Below are 19,808 nucleotides of genomic sequence, written 5' to 3' on the forward strand. Positions count from 1 at the left end.
TCTAAATCTTTGGAACAACTGCTATCACTCTCTTTAAAAATGACTATTTAGGAAAAAAGAGATTGCTTCTTGGGACTGTCATCCAGAGGGGACAGAGGGAATAAGGAGGGTAAAAAGCCACAGGGTATTTGTTGTCTAAAACCAGCATCGATTTTCAGGTCATCAGCCTAGTTGTAGAACTTATGCAAAACCCTAAAGTCAATTTCCTTATTATATTCCAACTGAAATTATCACTGAAATTGTTGCCATGTTACTCCTGTCATGAAAACCATGTCTTATTATGTAAGAGCCAAAAACCCAATATAGATCGAATGTGTGTGTGTGTAGAAATGAAATTTGGATTTCACATGAATTTAACGACTTCATGACCTCCTTCCCAGGAGGTCAAGTTATTTCTTATTTTTCCTATGAGCAGTTTGCATTCGCTCATCACCCTCACAGGGACCAGGCTAACTGAGGAAGGATAGCTGCCTTAGGTGTAGAGGTATTATTTTGCAAATATTGCCTATGTAAGCACCACATTATAGACAGAAATTATCTTTACTTTCCAACTTTGCATAATAAAATAAGCCATTAAATTAATACCATATAGAAAACACTGTTTGTCAGCCAAAAAAATGTACATTGCTTTCCAGAAAACTGGGGATATTACATTGCCAATGCCTGCATGAATAATACATGGGTTAATTCAGAAAAACACCATTTCATTATTTAAAAATGAATAAATTACAGACTTAGAATGATGACTAAATTTTCTTCTCCATCTTACTTTTGCACAATGCTCTACTTTAAAAATGAATATGAAAATACCATTTTGCCCAAACAAATAAAACAAGCTAGCTCCTCAAAAAGTATTTTTTTCTGACTGTAGATTTCCTGATTCCAGATAATGAAGATACCCTACTTTCTTTATTCTGTTGATAATATTAACTCCAGAAATTACAAAGCAATGTAAAAGGTCTTCAGATTATACATTTGAAAAAAGGTGTGCCTATCTTTTATCATCTTGTGATTCTGTGATTTAGAAAAACTAGAAAAGCCACCTTTGCCTACAGACTTTCTGTGTTTTTAGCCTTAATGCCTGGTAAGATATGTTCAAAGGAATAAGTAAGAAGAATGCAATTCTCATGTACGATGATGCAAATTTCTCTTATGTTCTTTCAGAGATTTTGGTTTACTCTGAAGGCCCGTTAAAAATAAGTCCCATTTGGGGACTGATGGAAAGCATGGGAGAGAGAAAGAAAGGCACCAGTAATAAGAAATTAATTTGGAGTTAAAATAAGTAAAACATCCCCACGCAGTGCATTTAGGCTGAGCATAAAGTGACAGCCAGCAGATTACTCTACCGATTTCTAATGCTGGAAATTCGGATGGCATTTACTAGCATAACCTTTCAACTCTGAGCACATCAATAGAGGCCGACAGTGGCTTGAAATATGATTCCTTGCAGATAGCATATCCTCATTCATCTGACTGTGCTGCTCTGTGCTCCATTGCACAAACAGCGTCTCACCCACTTCTGAGAGGACACTAATAAAAAAGGCATCAATTTTCAGCTCTAGTACTACTGTGATCTCTTTATATGTTCGACATCCAACATTAAATTAAAATGCTGTTATAAATCCTACTTTCTGAATCTGGAATGAGTGTTGGGTTTTTGTCGCATGAGACTGCAGCAAATCTTGTCAAAAGCAAAGAAGCCCGTCTTGTTCACTCAGAATTAATGTTGTGGATGAAAGGAGGAGGTAAAAGGGGTTGAATATGGTGAACTGAGGGTGTCAGAGCCAGGAGGGACTGCAGCTTCAGGGTGCCACACCAGGCAGGGTATTTGCTGCTGCCAAGAAGTGGCTAATCAAGAATTGTAATTATCAACGACAGCAGCGTGGCAGGAAGATGACTGATAAATAGGCAGGCATGCACACACACACATCCATATAGATCAACAGAAAAATTTTAAGCAGAAAAAAATTGTCAGTTATTCCTCTCGGGCAGAGGAATATTTTCTGAGTACCAGTGGTCCTGAGGAAACCTCATGGATTACTTCGCATCTATGCAACCGAGGCTGCCTCTGGGAAGCAAAGTCCCAACAGAGCAGGGCAAGGAGTGATTGGGGCCTCAGGTCAGTATTACATAATTTTACAGTTACAAGAGAAACACCTAGAGTCACTGGTTGGTGAGGAAACAATATTACTGGAAACTAAAATGTGCGATCAAAGCAGCTTCAGAGGCTTTCTGTGTCAAGACTGAAGTGGAGGGGAAAAAGCCTTTTAAGTACAAGGAAGAAAGAAATGGGTTAGCTTTTCCCATTTTGCTAAACATGGGGAAGTACTGTGGGAGAACATTAGGAAATCTGCTACTCTTTCTGATAGGAAGATCCCTGCTAACACAGGTTGTCACCCAGAACTCTGAACGGGAAGGAAGGGAGGGCTTCCACAAAGATAGAGTGCAGAGCTACCGTGCTCTTCTGCCTGGCTCATTCATAATTATGGATGAAATAAGAGGCGTGTTTGCCTATTTGAGAGGGTGGGGTGAAAGGAATAGGGGGAAGAGTGAGCAGTTCAATATCTGGATCGAACAGAGGAACTTTTTCCCCCAAGGATCCTGCCGGGAGGAACCTTGACATGCACAAAGTCAGGACGTAGACAAAGTTGCCCTGGTGAGAACGATAAGGTCACCCATGGGATTGCTGAGATTATCTCTGTCAAGCACTCGGACAGCATGCAGTCAAATGATGCATCATGCAGTCATTTTCAGGGGGGAAAAATCAATTTCTTCACCAGGTCGCTATTTGCTTTTCAAAGTGCCCTTGCAGGCCGTCACCACCAAGCATTTATCAATTTAAATGTTGTAAATTGATAATGTGCCATTGTGCCTTGTACTGTTTCTGAATTATTTTGATACTTATATTTTCTCAATAGTCTCTAAACCCTCAGAGCTCCCACATTCAAAAGGGCATTTTTCTTTGTTAGACCAAGAAGTGATGAACTTTTTAGGATTAGTCTAGGAGAAAAATGCAGACTTGCTGGGGGAGAAAGACTACACACAAGCTGCAGAAAGTTATACATTTTTCTTCTTTCTTTCTAAATTAGAAAGTCTCCCTATTTGAAAGGCTTTTAAAAGGGGGCCCACAAAGCAATATTTAGAGTATTCATTTTTTGAAGGAAGCCCAGCTATCCTAATGTTGCATTAATTTATTACATCAACTGAAAAAAAAAAAGCTAACTATGGACTCCATTATTTTAAGCCCTTTGCTGTTTTGAAATCATACCTTTTTTGTCTTTATAGTCCAGCTATTTGGGATGTGATGATGCCAAACAAAAGAAACAACTTGTAAAGAAAGCTAATGTCTTCTTTTTTTTCACTCCACGGAAGAAATATATGTCTTTTATAAGCATGGGGGCAAGAATATTAGCCACATACCAACCTCAACTTGATTTGCATTGAAGAGTGTGGAATGGAAGAGTTGAGGCTTGCACTTTGGAAAAGCAAAAAAAAGACATGGCAGTTGCAAAGCATCTTTAACCTCCAGTGATTTATTGGCCCTCAGCCAAGTTATCAGGGGAATCTAATTCTTCTTTATTATTCAAATAAACCACATTTGGCACCATGGTTCCCTTTCAGAATAGCTTCACAAATAGACTGAGCTCTGTCATTTATTTGACCTTGTACTTGTGTGCTGTAGCTGTAATTTTATTTGCCATTCTATATAACAAATACAGAGAAATCTAAAATATGGAGATGAACAACAGAATGGGGAAAGGAGTTTAGCGTAAATGTATCTGCATGGCTTAAAAAAAAGGACCAAATTTAAAGCAATCATTTACCTCTTTTCACCTTCGCCTCTGTTAGCTCTTAGATCTATAGTTACCCTGCCCCTTTTAGCAAGCTTCCTTGAAACTAGCCAATGTGTAACCTTGTCTGCAGCTACCTTCTGGAAAGCTTACAACGTCAAGGGAGTATCTTCTACCAGGATGGGGATTTGGTGAGAAGAAAGGAAGTGACTCACAGTCAAGCTGGGACTGTGGGCCGTGGGGGTGATTAGGATGCATTTCAAGAGAGGGCTGAGCTAGCTGTAGGGTATTTTCTAATGCTATCACAATGTAAACATCTGTTAATTTCCCAGTTTGCTCTAGATCCTTTTTTATTTTAAATAGGGGGCTCTATGTTAACTTGAAAGCATTTTGCTGGCATAGGCAGGCATCGGAATCATCTCTCACTTCACTTTCAAGGAAAATTCAGAAAATATGAGTACATTTTTATCCTCTGGTGAGCTGAGACCCATGTCCTCAGTCTCTGGCAACTGTAATACTGAATTTCTCATCAGTATTTAAAAGAAAATGCAAGATTTGCACTTATGAATGAGGGAAAGCTGATTTACAAAAGCATATAAACCATCAAACCAGTCAATGCTATTGTACTGTAAGGCCTGGATGCTGGAACCCTCTCGAAAAGATCTGGAAACATCTGGAAAGGGAGGAGTCTCCTGCCTGCCTGTGAGATTTGCAATATGTGTGTTCATGTTGTTATATGGGTCATGAGAGCCTTGCTCTGAATGTGGGCTGGGCTCCAATGGAAGCAAACCAGTATGCCATAATCCACATATTATACCCCACAGAAATTGTATTTCAGATTTACTTTTATATTCCAGTCCCAGAAAACTTCACTTTCCTTTAGAATTGATGCTTTCTTATTTTTGGTGGTGACTATATTTCTCCTTTTGCTTTGGTTACCAGGAAGCTCATAGCTAAATTTGAAGCTTTATCAGACCATATTTATCCCTTCTTATCTTTTTATAAGCCTCTATTGTGTTCTCCTACCATGTGGCTACAGATTACTTACTTTTATCTTTTTTCATTTATACCTTAGTTCTATTTTGCCATTATTTTTTATGGCATCGGTTTATGTAAGCTATTTCCTTTGTGGAAAGACAAGGGTATAAGCCAACAAATAAATATTTTCCTAAGGTTTAAATCTTGTATCAAACTAGAAATATTTTTTGTCATATAAAGTCTCTTTTGGATTCTTTGGTGACTAAACCCCTTACACGTTACAAGAGATTTCATAAAGGCTGGCCGCATATCATTGCTACATTTTCAGTGTTAGGGAATCCACTGTTTCCTTTCTTCATTTTTACTTCTATTTCTAGCTAAAGACAGAGTTGTCCTTAGCAGTGCTGAACACCATCACCAGCTGTAAGACGTCATTTAATCTCCATGCAAACCCAACTCAACATTGATATCTGGAGATCTTCCTTTAAGATAAGGCTTCACGGTGAGTAATCGGAATCATTTTTACCCAGGGAAGCAAATCAACAGCGCATATTTCTACAACCCACAACCACATCTTGGAGGTTAAGTTAAATATATATATATATATATCTGGCAAAGTCAAAGGGGCTGGTGAGAAGGTCCAGACATCATCATAGATCACTTTATTCCCATCATCATGACAATATGAAAAGACTTCAAAGAGAATAACTGGCATGCACACACCCTGGACACCAGGAGCTGTTTATATTCAGTGGAGTGAAGAAGAAAAATCTGCTGTGGTTGTCTCTATATTTGGGCCATACAACAGAGCTGAGTAGAAGTTTGTCTACTTAGTTTTCTCATGAATCAAAAAAAGAATCCTAGTTCTTTCCTGAACATAAACCATTTTAGAACCACCATATTTATTTACATGTTGAGAGAAAATAAAACTGAGGAAGGGATATCTTGAGTTACAAATGCAGGTACAACTATGCTCTAACAAACTGATATGCTCACAAGATTCCTCAAGAATTTCACCAGATAAATCTTTGATGATGCAGTTACACACTGTCTTTATTTCATAACATCATTTAAAAGGGACAGGAGGAAACATAACTTTATAGTTTCCTTATGACTGTCTAGAATTTGATGGAATCACCACTGAGCCAAAGTTGTAGGACATGAGCAGAGTACTTGGTCTGCAGCTAATTAAGGGGGTGAGTGTGTATGTGTGTGTGCACACACACATTTGTAAAAGATTAAGTATTTACTTAATTGAATAACTTGAGTACATTTTACATTGTGTGTCATCCATGAGCAGCCCACACCCCTATGACTGAGAAAGGGCACTGAAGAAACTTGGGAAGGGTTAAGTCTCAGGAACCTTACTTATGCTATCAGGACTCAGGCTGTCAATTGGATTGGAAATCCTCTCCCTAAGTTTTAGCACTGATTTTTTCCCCTCTCATTCTTTGGGCATTAAAAAGTATACCATGCTCTTATCAGATTACTTGCATGTTAACCTAGAACTACTCTCAAACTTCAGTTTTGAACTCTAAATACATACACTGGTATATGCAAAAATCACTTTCTAGTGATTTACCTTTCATGATATCAGGTGCATAACACCTCCAAACAAAGACCTCCTGTCTTGTACCTCATAGCCTCTACCTGCATATTTGACAGTTTCTAGCAACATCAAATGTGTCTGCCACAGAAGGCAACACTGCTTTGGGGGCACGTCTGCCCCTGGGTAAGTCAAGATGCTGACTATTATAATCACTTTACAACCCATCACATACAAAAGCAGAGAATGACTGCACAGAAGTTGACAGCTACTGTACCATGTCTACACAGCTGCTTCATTCTATAGACACCTCAATTGTTTGTCTGAGATTTTAGGAAAGAGGTTGACTTAACCTTACAGTAGAGAAGCAGTGAGATATACTGCTTTTAAGGCAAAAGCAGCACAGGGTTAAAGCCAACTTTTTCTTGAACAGATGATATTTCAGATGGCCACACTATTCCAGATGCATCAATTTCCTTGAAAATCCAATCCATATATGTGCATATGCTGTGCTGGCAGGAGGACTGACTGAAATGGCCAAAACCCAAGAGCTAATATTCTTTTGGCCAGAATAATGCAATTATTATTTTCCTAGCTATCAGTCTAAGCATACAGAGCCATCTGTTATGCAAAGCAAACATACACATCTCAATTACAGAAAATGCAGTTGCCTTGACAGAATTTGGATTACACCACTAACCAGGGCTGTAAAATGTGTTTTGAGCTAGTATATAATGGATGCTTTTCAGGAGTTCCCTAATTAGCATTTACCTGCTTAAACTAATTATTCATCCTTCTTCTTCACTGGCTTATTAAACTTTGTTGGCTACTCAGCATAAAGCAGATGAATATGGGCAGTGCCGAACAATAAATAGTAGCACTTCCAGTTCAATACAGTATGAACATGGTGGCACACTAATTTCAGAATTGGAAATTCTCAATATTAACTCCCAAACAGATTAAGACAAGGTTTAAAGTCTATTAAAGGCTATTAAGAAATCAGAGATCTCAATGAGATGTAAGAATACTAATACTGAGTAGACAATAGCCCAGTTTCTATCATTTGGTCTGCTAAAACCCACATAAAATAGAATTACTCTATAAACTACAGCCAATAACGTGCATGTTCTTCAAGGAAGAGTTAATGGACCTTTGCTTGGATTCTCAACAGTAAATAATCAATTTTGGCAGTGTTTCTCTGCCTCCCCCAATGCCAAATATCTCTCTTTATTATTTCCCAATGTCTTTCTTGATTTAGCTATTAGCCAGCAAGCCCACTAACAGCCAGAATGTTCCAGCCACGCTGAGTGCTTCCTTAGAGCAGTGCCAACTTTCAGAAGCAATGAGTCTGGGAGACAGACAAATCTTATCCCCATCTTTATCTCCAAGGGGCGACTGAATGAGAAGTAGATTATCTAACTTGGCAGATCATCACATACATACAAAATCTCTTCCACCTGTGTTTTCCTCACACCAAACCACCAGATGAAAAGGGTCAAACTCAGCCAATCACCTGTATGGGCACCATATCCAGATGTTCAGCATTTTTACGGAGAAAACATCTGGATAATTAGATGAATTGCAAACTTTTCTTCAGGGTATTCTGGCATTCTGTAGATGCAGCCTGTGTCTTAGAATCCAACAGAAGTAAAATTTTTGCGTTCCACAGGAACATCAAAAACTAATATCTAGGATTTTGTTTCCTACACCATCTGCCTCCATCTTCTTTTCTTTTAACCTCTGACAGACACAGGTGAGTAATTAAACTGCAAATAACGAAAGGCTATCTTTTCTTATGAAGTTGTCTTTAAGCATTAGGAAGCATTTGCAAAGGCAGCAAAACATATCCTTGCTGGAACCCTTCCTGCAACACATTTTAATGGTCTCTTTCCACATTTCTTGACTCCAAATGACTCCCTGTCATTGTGTCAGCTCCCAGGATAACGCAGGGTACTCCATAAACATCCAGTAATAGGACACAAGGGAAGCACTATTAGTGTGTCCCTCTCCTACCAGACACAGAGGTTTCCAAGTTCAAAACAACGGAGGGAAGAAACTTCATTTGTTCTCAATAAATTAATAATGATCCTCAAGCAGTGGGAGGGGGGGGACTAAAGTTTTAGAGCCCAAGTTTATTCTGAACTGCTATACAATTTTCTCGCTGACCAATTTTCTCACTAACTTTGTGAGAAGAGTCAGGTAGAGCCATTAAAGAATAAATGTGATAATTCATACTAAACAGAATATCCACTGAAGAGGGAAAAGCATGAGGCTGAAGGAGCCTTCACAATCGCTGTCAAGAATCCAAATCATTTTACTTACTTGTGAGAGGCCTAGGTAGATGGAGACTGTTTCAGAAATGTACAAAAATTTTCCTTCTTGATTTAGTGCAAATACAAAGCCATCCAGGGACTGCAGAAAAAATAAATATATAAATAGGTTAATAAACAAACAAATAAACAAATAAATGATGGAGGTTTGAGTAATAAGGCATCTTATCCAAAGCAAAACATACAGAATTTTATACCACTTTTTCCTTCATGTTTAACAAAACTCCCAAGATCTTTCAGTACTGCATTATACATGAACAAATTAAAGGTCTGAATTAAGACTAAAGCTTTCCTTTATTTCAGGGACTTCCTATGTCTCTTGTCATTTTGATCAAGATACATTACATTTATGCACAAAATCAGGTCATGCTGATTTTATGTGATGTTGCCTTTATTTTTTTGGATTCAGTAGTTACTGAGATTAAATCAGCAAGATTCTCCATTAAATAGCTGAACAGGAATGGAAATTGTAATGAAATGAGAAAAAAAGCGTTCCTATATGAAGAGCAAGTAAAATCACCACTTGAGCTTCTATGGATATCAATAATTTGCTGATTAATAAAGGATTCTGCCTACCTGCCTCTCAGTGCCTTTTGTGTTAGAACAAATAGGAAAAGTCAATACATTATGGGTGAATGGTTATAGGCTGAAATCTTACAAATTGTACCCCTGTTTTGCAAAACTCTATATTAAAGTTGTATTGTGACAGATCTAGTTTCAAATACAACTCCTGAAATGGAAACAAAAGAAAGGGTGGGGGGAGAAGGATGCTACATATCATCTAAAACTCCTAAAACCTTAGCCCACTTAGCCCAATTTGCAAATGGAGGGTTACATTTTCAATCTCGTGAATGTGTAACTCATCGTGGACTCCCAATTGGGAATGAATTTGTTTCAGATTCTTGCAACCCAAGTGTATTTCATACCTCCCATCATCCTCATGTCTTTTGTTTTGCTTTATTTGTTTATTTTTAACCAGGCAGATTACACAAGAACTACTTGCACAGGGAAAAAAGTTTTAAAACAAAGGCTGAGAATTTGGAAATACAGGAAACCTACATTGAGAACAAGGTACGTAGCAACACTAAGTTAATGACAACATTTTTAAATATAGAAAGTGGAAGAGGCATGTAAAATTCAGTTAGAAAAGTGGACTGCCCCAAATCTCAGCAATAATTTCAGCCATTTAAAAACTGAATTTTTTTGAGAACTATATTATGTATAAATGAAGTATATATATTTATGTATATATATATATATTTATATGAACACATGAAATTTGGATTCTGTACTTTCTGATATATTTTCATAGCCCCACTGGTCAGAAACTGTGGGTAGCACCCAATGTCCTTCTCTGATTTAGTGGATTCTGTAAACATTTCAAAAATCACATTGTATTGCTCTGCAAAAAAAGCATATTACATGACAGACAAATTTTGGGCAAGATAGTATAATAATAATAGCTTATGTTTATTAATCAATATATATATATGCAGTTTGCATGTACCGTCTCTTTTAGTTTTCATGAGTACCATTTGAGGTAATTATATTATTTCTATTTTATATACAAGGAAATTGAGGCTTAGCAAAGTTAGGCAACATACCTGCCCCTAGTTAGAGATGGAGTTAAGATACAAACTTTGACAGCTGGACTTAATAACTGTAATATCTTCAGCTAAAAATAAAGATTCTGCAATGGATATGTGTAAATTAATGAAGGGATGCATTTCATAGCATTTCTTAAGTCAAAATATTTATACTAAGAGGCAGCCTATTTCTTTAAAATCATCACTTGATTTTGAATATGATAGGATGTTTCCAGCAGTAGGAGACAAATGGGAAGTGGGATGACAGGACAGTTCCTAAGTCACTTCTACAAGAGGTCACCTCACTACCTTTGTTCTGTAATTTCTGCCCTGGGGCCAGCCGTGTTCCCACTACAGGGAACAACATACCGCTCGCTGGGCCCTTACCTCTGACAAAATGTCCAACCCCCTGGAGCAGGGGAGATCCAACCTTGTAAACTCAGGGTACGGCCTGTATTGTAGGATCTTACTACAAACCAGTGCAAAGGGAGAGAAGTCTCCTTTGTAGATGGTTGGGAAGGATCTCGTGTCAATGTGTCGTCACCTCAAACATGTATACTGAGGATTACTCATGAGGATTAAAATTCTTCCACTCCTGACCTTCCCCGTGGAGTCAAGGGCCTTGGGTAGGTTTTCCAATCAACCTAATAACTATAGCCTGGCATCCAATCACAGAGAGCTATGTAAGCCACCTTCTCAAATCTTAAAATGCCACTGTCAGATTAAAAGGACACAAAGATCACAGGAGAACTTCTATGGGAACAAATGACAACTATAAGACTATCTGAGAGAAGAAAGGACTGATGAAGCTGCCACAGACATAATCTCCTGTAGTCTAAACCCTCATATTACAGGTGAGGAAACTGAGGAACAGAGAGGCTAAGTGGCTGGACAAGATCACACAGCCAGCTAGTGGCAAAGCCAGGATTAAATCTGCTACATGCCAATGATATTACTAAATCATTTATGGCATTGTATGGTTCTGGTTGGTTTATTCAACTCCTGAAGAGACTGAATTTCTTGAGAGCAGGGCAATGTCTTATTCATCTTTATCTAGCCAACACCTAACAACCTAATAAATCTAGCTCTACCTCCAAGTCTAATGCTCTTTCCCTTGTATCACACGTGCTAGAATGCCTGAGCGATGGCGAGTGTTTTCTCCAAGAGTCCTGCTTATGGAGCTCTTTGAGTATTTGCAAAATCTGATGCCACAGATGTCTAACATAGTCTGGGCTATCTCCTAACATTTGGGAGAGCTGAGTCAAAAAGCACCCTTTCACAGCTCTCCAAAACATCTAGTGCCACTCATTTGCCATCTACAGACGTCCTTTCCTTCCTCCTCCTGTGATTTTTTTTAACAGTAGGTTCATGTCTCATGTATTTACTAAAATACTAGAGGACGTTTCGGCACCATAGCAAAGAAGAGAAATATCTGGAGGCTAAGCATCTGATGCTATTAAGCAGCAGTGATCTAAGAACTGGCCAGTTTTATTTGGCAAAAATAGAGGCTTTAACACATGTTCCAATTTCCTAGTGAGAGCAAAACGAATCTATGTCCACATGACACAAAGCATCCAGTCAATTCAATTAAAAATAACAGCCAATTTTGTGTGGGTAGAAAACAACTAGTCAGATTAGTTGTTTGCATCATGCAGGTAAAAAAATAAAACTGGTTAGTTAACCATATTTTTCACCTTTATATTTATCATTTTAGTCACTTACATCTATAGTGTGACATAAATGTCCATTACTGAGGTTGATTACCTTTCAAATAAAGAATGGGATATGCAACCTGGTCTCTAGTGGATGGGCAAGGTCCCTACTGACATAACCATGACCGTGGGATTCAGGGTGATCTCCGTCTATAGGTAGCTGTATTTTGCTGCTTAGAGAAGTTCTAAAGGTGGCATCAATGTTGGTGTAATGTGGGAATCTCATTTTGATACCTTTGATTCCTTTGTCACATCCCAGTAAGTCTATGAGGTACACATGCAGGAGTGAGGCTTGGATACAGAAGTCAGGAGCTACAGCATCTCTCACTAATAACGCCTGCCAGAGAAGTGGCAGGAAGAAGAAAATATTCAATCAGTTAGTCTTGGGAAACAAATGTGATTAATCTGAAAATTCTGTGGAATTTTTAAAAAATATGAATTGAGAAAGCTACTATATACTGAGCTGTTTCAATCACTGGAGGCTACTTTAAAAAATTTTTTCTTAACTGCCCACTGTTTTCAGCAGGCACCAATTAAGATTCTGGGGTCAAAGGGTTAATTACATCTTCTTACTCACTATGTAGAATTTTTTGATTATTAACTAAGGTTGGATTAAGATGAAAAAGAACCTACACAAATGTTAATGCTAGTCCCTCCTTGAGACGATTTATTATAAAGTCATGCTGAAGACTATCTGCTTTCCTCAAAGCAGATGGAGAACAAAATCTTAGAAGAAACAGTAAAACAGACATTTTAAAGGCATGCAAGTATCTGATTTATCAAGACAGTTTTCTTATTGCTAAAACCAGTTCTTAGCCATCCTGACAGGGCTGATAGGAAATTTCCTTTGTCACATCCCAGTAAGTCTATGAGGTACACATGCGGGAGTGGGGCTTGGGTATAGAAGTCAGGAGTTACAGCATCTCTGAATAATAATGCCTCTAATTCTAATTTATATCCCCTGACATCAGTATAACACGTAAAGTGTAAGGCACAGTTTCTTAACCCCAAAAGCTGAGTGCCTCCAACAGCATTTGTCAAATGATGAGGTTATTACCTTGCAGGGTATGAAACTAACTATAGCTTCATGATTGAAGGTGTACTAATGTTTAATGCATTGTGCTAAATGGATTTATATTTGTCAAAGTAGTTTTGTCTCTGCTTGGTTTTTTTTTCATGCCTATTCCACTACAGCCAACTTTCACAGAATAAAACCTTACTATGGTGCCCTTTTAGGGACAATTCCCATGTACATAAGTCTTCTGAAATTAGTGGTTCTTTTTTCTACATTCCAACGCAGAAGAGGAGAAAAAATTACCCAAACTCTTTTCCTATGACCTCCCTCCAGTTAGAGTGAAGAATTACCAGTAGGCTAGGTTATTTTAATGACAGATTATTTTAAACTAAGCCTTCACCATCTGTTCCACCCCCTAATTATGAATGCAAAAAGAACATATTTCATAATTATATCAGGAAAAAGGTAAGATACATGTGATTTAAATGCATGCATGTGCTCCATGTCCAATGCACCATGCATCTGTGATGTTCTTCTAAGTCAGGCTTAGATTATGGAGAAAATACCCACTCATGATAAAGTACAGTCTCTCACATGCCATTTCTCCCTCCAAAATCAGGGTTTCTCATTGTAGGACATGATTCTATTAGGACAAGAGCAGAACATGAATTTGAGTGCAGTGCTTGACAGCCAATATGCATGGGTATTTTAAAACTGCTAAAATGGCTTTGTTGTTAATAAGGAGAGGCTGGTAGGAGAAAATTGCTTCTGCCACCTGAGCAATGGGTTGGCATCAGGAATAAGAGAGTCTGCTCTTGAACCCCATCTCCTTTGTCATGAAAGAAGATGAATGAATAAGCCAAGCACAAAAGAAGCCTGGCCTGGAGAGTAAGGGTAGAGCTTCAGTACCTATGTTTCCATACTGCTTGGCAGCAGATAAAAGAGTTGGAAAGAAAAAAGTGTTTATTAACTTTTTTTTGGCCTTTTGACACAATAACACTTTGATAGAGCTCATTAAAATGCCAAACTGCCCTCTGATTACACTCGGGAGGTGGTGCTAGACTGCTCACCCACACACATGTGGAGTCTGAGCAACTTCACAGAGCCTGGGAAGACGCCCAGGAGTCCACACATGTATCTATTCATGGGGAAGAAAGTTTTTTAAATTTTTCTTTGCAATCTGCATGTTAACAATCAAACACTGTGCAAAAACAAAAGTCTTACTTTTAGAAATAGAAATCTAAGTCAAGTGTATTTTCTCAAAGCGGATGAAAGTACATCAAAGGTTTGGGCTTTGATGCAATTCTTAGGAATCCCCTAGAGCTCTCTGGCCCCTGTGCCTCTCCCTCGCCTCCCCACCCCACCCCACCAGGAGTCAGCAGCATGAAGGGCAGCACCCGGTCATGTTGTCACCAGGTACCAAAAGCCACGTGCTTTCCAGTACACAAAATTGGATTAATTCAGTCGAATTTGACTATTTTTCCACTAAAAAGAATTCCTGAACAACAAACCTTGACACCTCAAAACACCTTTCCTAAGAGTTCCCTAAAACACATAAATCCGAACATCTTAGGTGAGAAAACAGTGAAGAAAGGCATAGGCGGCCTCTTGTCAGTTCTTAGAGGAGACGTACCAGAATAAAAGGCGAAACATTGAGCTAGTGAAATGTTAAAACATGAAAAGAACAAAGACATCAGCTTTCTGAGCAAGGAGATCAGGTTTTGCTTCTCCTCATTAAAATTCCATTTTGTGAAAGCTGTGTATCAAAGTGCTGACCTTTTTTCTCTGGGATGCTAGTTCAAGCCTTACATCCATCCTTGAGGGATGCAGATTTCTTGATTTGAACATCTAGCCAAATGGACAACAGGCTCTTGTATAAAGACACTGTGCAGCATTTGGGGGAATCACCTATGTCTGTGTCTCTGAGCCACCACAGGTGGCACACAGACCCCACATTATCTGTGGCTTGTCCTGGGGTACTGGGACTCCAACTGAGTCATAAGTGACTATGTGCTGTTCACAAGCTCCTTTTGCCTCAAGGAGAGGATGCGCACTAGTTATTCTAAGGCCCAGATACTCATCAGAACATTAGAATTTCCCTTTTTTGTGTATGTGGTATATTAATTTACTGAAACATAAGCTCTTTAGAATCCAGGAGCTAATTCCTATGGTGCATCTTTCACTTCAAATACAGAGTTCTCTTTCAAGTTAAAGGAGGAATTCCCATGGCAGCAGTAGTAATATAAACAGCATATTGTACTGGTCCTTAAAAGGCCTAAAAATGTCACTGCTTTGCTTAGACTACACATGGAACTTGATCACATGCAGGGCTCCAAGTGACTTTCAAGTTGTCTGCATCATACAAAACAATATGAAGAATAGAACAGATTATAATTGTTTCTTGGACATCTTATAGATCACACACTACTGGAAAAGAGGGAATGGTTATATTATATGTGATATATATTGTATAATATATACCACCGTATTATGTTATAGGATGTCTTAAACAACACTCAGTTCACCCAAATATTCACCACAGAGGAGGAGGAAGGGAAGGAAATATTTGTTAGAAAAATTATATAGACCAAATGTGAGATAGGTATTATTTAATCAACCTTTACAGATAAGGAAACTGAAGCTCAGAGAAATTAAGTACATCGCTCAATGTCACATATCAATACGTGGCATACCGAAGAAAGAAGGATCTTCCTCTCCCTCCCATACTGGGACTACCTGCTGGGTACTCTAGTTGTTTCACACCCCATCAAAGCTGCTCTGAATCTATGCTTTCTCCAGTATTTCTTTCCACAATTCCTTGTTCCTACTATTTAAGTGTGATGCATTCAGAAAAACACCCGTTGAGTGCTTACTTTGTAGCAGTCGGTACCAGCTGAGGTTTCACAAAGCTGAACGAGGACCCAACTCACAAACTGCTCTCTTAAAGAAAATTTGTCTATAAGATCTGAGACTAAGCAAATGAATCATGTTGGAAATTAATCTTATGAAATAAAAAGCCTCAGGGCAAAAGCAGATTTCCAGCTTAGATAGTCACCCTCCACCCATGTTGGGGAGCCCCTGATATCCCTGGGCTCCACACCTCTAATATGCTGTCTTTGGTTGGAAAAGGGATGGATTGACTGTATTGTTTCAGCTTTATTGAGGTATAACTGACAAATGAAATTGTAATATTTTTAAAGTGTACACTGTGATGATTTGGTATATGTACACATTGTGAAAGGATTCCTCTCATCTAGCTAATTAACAAATCCATCACCACACATTTATCTTTTTGGAATTCGTAAATGTATGCTCAAGAGTCTGCTAGATCTAGATCTTAGGTAAATTCTTATGCCTTGAAGGAAGAGGCTAAGACCTAGAAGTACAGAAGGGATCCCACAGGTAATAAAACATTGCCAGGGGAACCACATCCCCTAACAGGCAACTGCTGGGACAGGACTTGAGCACACATATCAGCAGGGCCATGGGACTGGCTGGCACACTGATCCCAATTCCTTTCCTAAAACTTTTTCATTCAGACTTAGGGTTTTTCCCTCTCTCCTCTGTTATTATACATACTATTTTAGATAAAAGTCAATTTTAAAATAAGATTGACTTTACACAAGTTTATTTTATAGTCACAGTTACTGGACAGTACATCCTCAATGATGCCAGGTAGACTCGTTTTGCTATTTCTATCGTGGCTGATTATGACGTGAATCTGTTCCCTGAGCAGTGGGTGACTTTAAACAATGGGCTCTTCAAGAGAAAATAATAAAAGCTTTGTACACATATTCCTTTAGGTAAGGAGCTGTGTTGGGGTAGTAACAATGATTAAAGAACCCTGTAATGAATTTAGTGTATTAAAAGTCCATTTAGAGACCTCAGATATTAATCTGGTGCATTCATATGAGTTTCATTTCAGGAAACATTTATTGGTATCTCTAGAGAAAAGGTATTAAAAACACCCGTACTGAAAGTAACTTGATTGCAACAAATGAAGCTTCCATGGACTAAATCATATCCCCCCAAATTCATATGTTGAAGTTCTACCCACCAGGATGACTACATTTGGGGACTGGGGATTTTAGGAGGTAATTAAAGGTAAATGAGGTCATTTGCATTGGATCCAGACCTGATAGGACTGGTGGCCCTGTAAGAAGAGGAAGGCAGAGCCATCTCACTTCCCCGGGCACACACCCAGGGAAGGTCATGGGAGCATACTGCAAGAAGGCACCTGTCTGCAAGCCAGGAACAGAGTCCTCACCTGAACCCAACCGTGCTGGATCACTTAGTCTTCGACTTCCTGCCTCCAAAACTATGAGAAAATTAATTTCTGTTGTTTAAACTACCCAGTCTACGGTATTTTGTTATGACAGTCTGAACCAAGATAGAAACTTAGAAATTCTGTAAGGGAAAATCTTTGGAACATGAAAACCTTCAATGTTAATTCCAGGAAATCATTGTAACTAGATTACCTACTCTTTATTTTATATATCATTTATATAATTAATAATTAATTTTTATTAGACCCACACAAAGCTATAATATGATGGACTGATAATAGAAAGTAGCATTTAGTTCTGGAAATCAACAATGCTTAGGATCTTTCCTGAAATATTTTCCAAGTAATTGCAGCTATTTTGGGTCCTAAACTTATAATATTGAAATCTTTATATTGGTTGTCTGTGAATTTCAAATGCTTAGAGGCGACATTGCTTCATTGCCTTAGCTCCATACAAAGCTAAGATACACATGTTATGTGAAAATCAATTATTCAGATGGATTTGGGAACTTGGTCCTGAATGATCTTGGGATATACAACTTGGTTTATTACTTGCTATGGGTCTCAGCTGCTTTGCTGATCATCTACTTTCATTTCACAGTTGACACTAAGTCTTGGTGAGAAGGACCAACATTCGCTGCTTGTATAAAGACTCTTATCCCATACAGGGCTCTAAGGAAATGCTTCTGCCTTTATCCCCACATGCCTGTTTAACACTCATGAAGCAAAAGAGATTGTGGGGTTTTATTGTTTGCTAACATACTTGCATATATCCAGAGCAAAGCAACTAATGCTGTAAGAAATCTTCTTCAGAGAATCTCTAGAAGGTAACCTTCAAATTGGTAGAATAGTTCAGCATGGGAAATCTACTAGGACCAAATTTGCTAGGTGTACATTACATGACAATCTAAACATATTCAATTAAAAGTAGTGGTGCTTGGCTGTATCTCATGGCTTCTTCTGTGGTCCAATTCAGGAACAGAATGAAAGGACTGGACTGGGCTTTGAGATTTTTGGTGTTGGTAATTTTGTGGGATCAAGACGTTAGTAAAGAAGAAAACTAAATTCTGGCATTTTCCACTGACTTACTAAAGTGAATTTTCTTTTTAAAAATGAAAAATGAGATTAGAGTTTCCTTCATCTTTCTGATCTACTTTGATGACTCTCCTGACAAAAAGAGAATTCATTGCCATCACTAAAGAGTTACCAGCTACTTAAGTATTTGAAATCTCAGGATCTAAATATGCTTTACCCAATATCAATGAGATTTAATAGAAATCATGGTGCTGAAGTTGTCTATAAATAAGTGTATCTAATGGAGATGCAATGATAAAGTCTAAAGCGACTACCTTGAGTGTAAAATCAGGTATGTTAGGGTGATGTGAAGAAAGCAAAGAATGTATCTACACTGTGGAAACTATTGAGCTACCATCTCCATGCCTTTCTGATCCAGCAAATGAGGCAGCAAAAAATGATAGAGTCAAGTATTTCTGTTTTAGCTACCTGATTCATAAGTCAAATAAACACTGATTATTTTTTCCTTTAAAATACATGCTCAAATTTGCTTAAAAAATGGTCAAAAGGCATAGTTCTGTTTTGTCTTGAAGTCAATGTTTTTACTAGAGTAACGGATCATGGTTGTCAAAGGGCAAATTAGATTCAATGTAAGAACTGTCACTAAGTGGTCAATTTTTCAGGAACAGATCTATTCTACAATTTTCTGTATTTCTATAATATACTATTCTGTAAGTTTTCAGATGCCTGGATACTTGGTTATAGATAAATATATTCCAAAGGTGGGCTTAGACGCTCTTATAATTACCAAACAGGGATGCATCGTTTCATGCGTTAACAATGTCGCCATATATGTTTCCCAGGGCAGAAGGAGATGTCAGAAGTTTTTGCCCATATACAATCTTTCCTTTCCCTCCTGTTCTGGAGTGCAATCATCACACAGGATCTCCCCCTGCCCTGGGTTCTTTAGTGAAGTCAGGGATATGTAACTAACAGCCCAGATACCTGCCAAAGACTGGCAGACCTTATTTTGTTTTTTTTCTAAATGGAACATAGTGTTGGCCTGGTAGGCAAGTCTTAAGTTACTGTGCATTTTGTCTGGGGCTACCTGGCACAGGGTACCACAGACCACCACACACCTGGGGAATCACTAGATAAAGTGCTTTCAGTGACTGGGGGCCATGTGGTTTACACACCCTACAAGGGATTCGCCTTAACAATAATCAAGGTTATGCATGATCTTTTCAAATGCACTGATGTGCCAATTCACAGTAATTCCAAAAGAAATTTGCAGCTGGCCATATTGATAATTCATTCACTAGAAACCGTGAATCAATAGTCTCAGTCTAATTTTAATGTGCACAATGATCCATTCACCCACTCTTTTAACTTAAATAGCTAAAGATATGTTAGAACAAAAATAATTTGAAAACGGATATATTCCACCACTCAATGAGCTTGATGAATGACAGTCCACCTCTCAATGACTTTTAGACTTATTAAAATTCTATTTAGTCTACAGAATTCATAGTGGCCTCAACTGGATAGCTT

The 19,808-nt window shown here is 38.2% G+C and overlaps 1 protein-coding gene across 11 annotated transcripts in view; it reads right to left on the minus strand.

Annotated features, from left to right (window-relative positions):
- NPAS3 (neuronal PAS domain protein 3) overlaps window positions 1-19,808 on the minus strand; it is an 843,415-nt gene that overhangs the window by 216,994 nt on the left and 606,613 nt on the right. For all 11 annotated transcript variants that reach the window (XM_036881327.2, XM_036881322.2, XM_036881329.2 and 8 more), the window contains one exon: window positions 8,638-8,727. In XM_036881327.2, the coding sequence (XP_036737222.2) occupies window positions 8,638-8,727 (90 nt within the window). The remainder of the gene's footprint in view (window positions 1-8,637; window positions 8,728-19,808) is intronic.

Source organism: Manis pentadactyla, chromosome 11 (genome assembly GCF_030020395.1).
Source record: "Manis pentadactyla isolate mManPen7 chromosome 11, mManPen7.hap1, whole genome shotgun sequence".
Lineage (NCBI taxonomy): Eukaryota > Metazoa > Chordata > Mammalia > Pholidota > Manidae > Manis > Manis pentadactyla.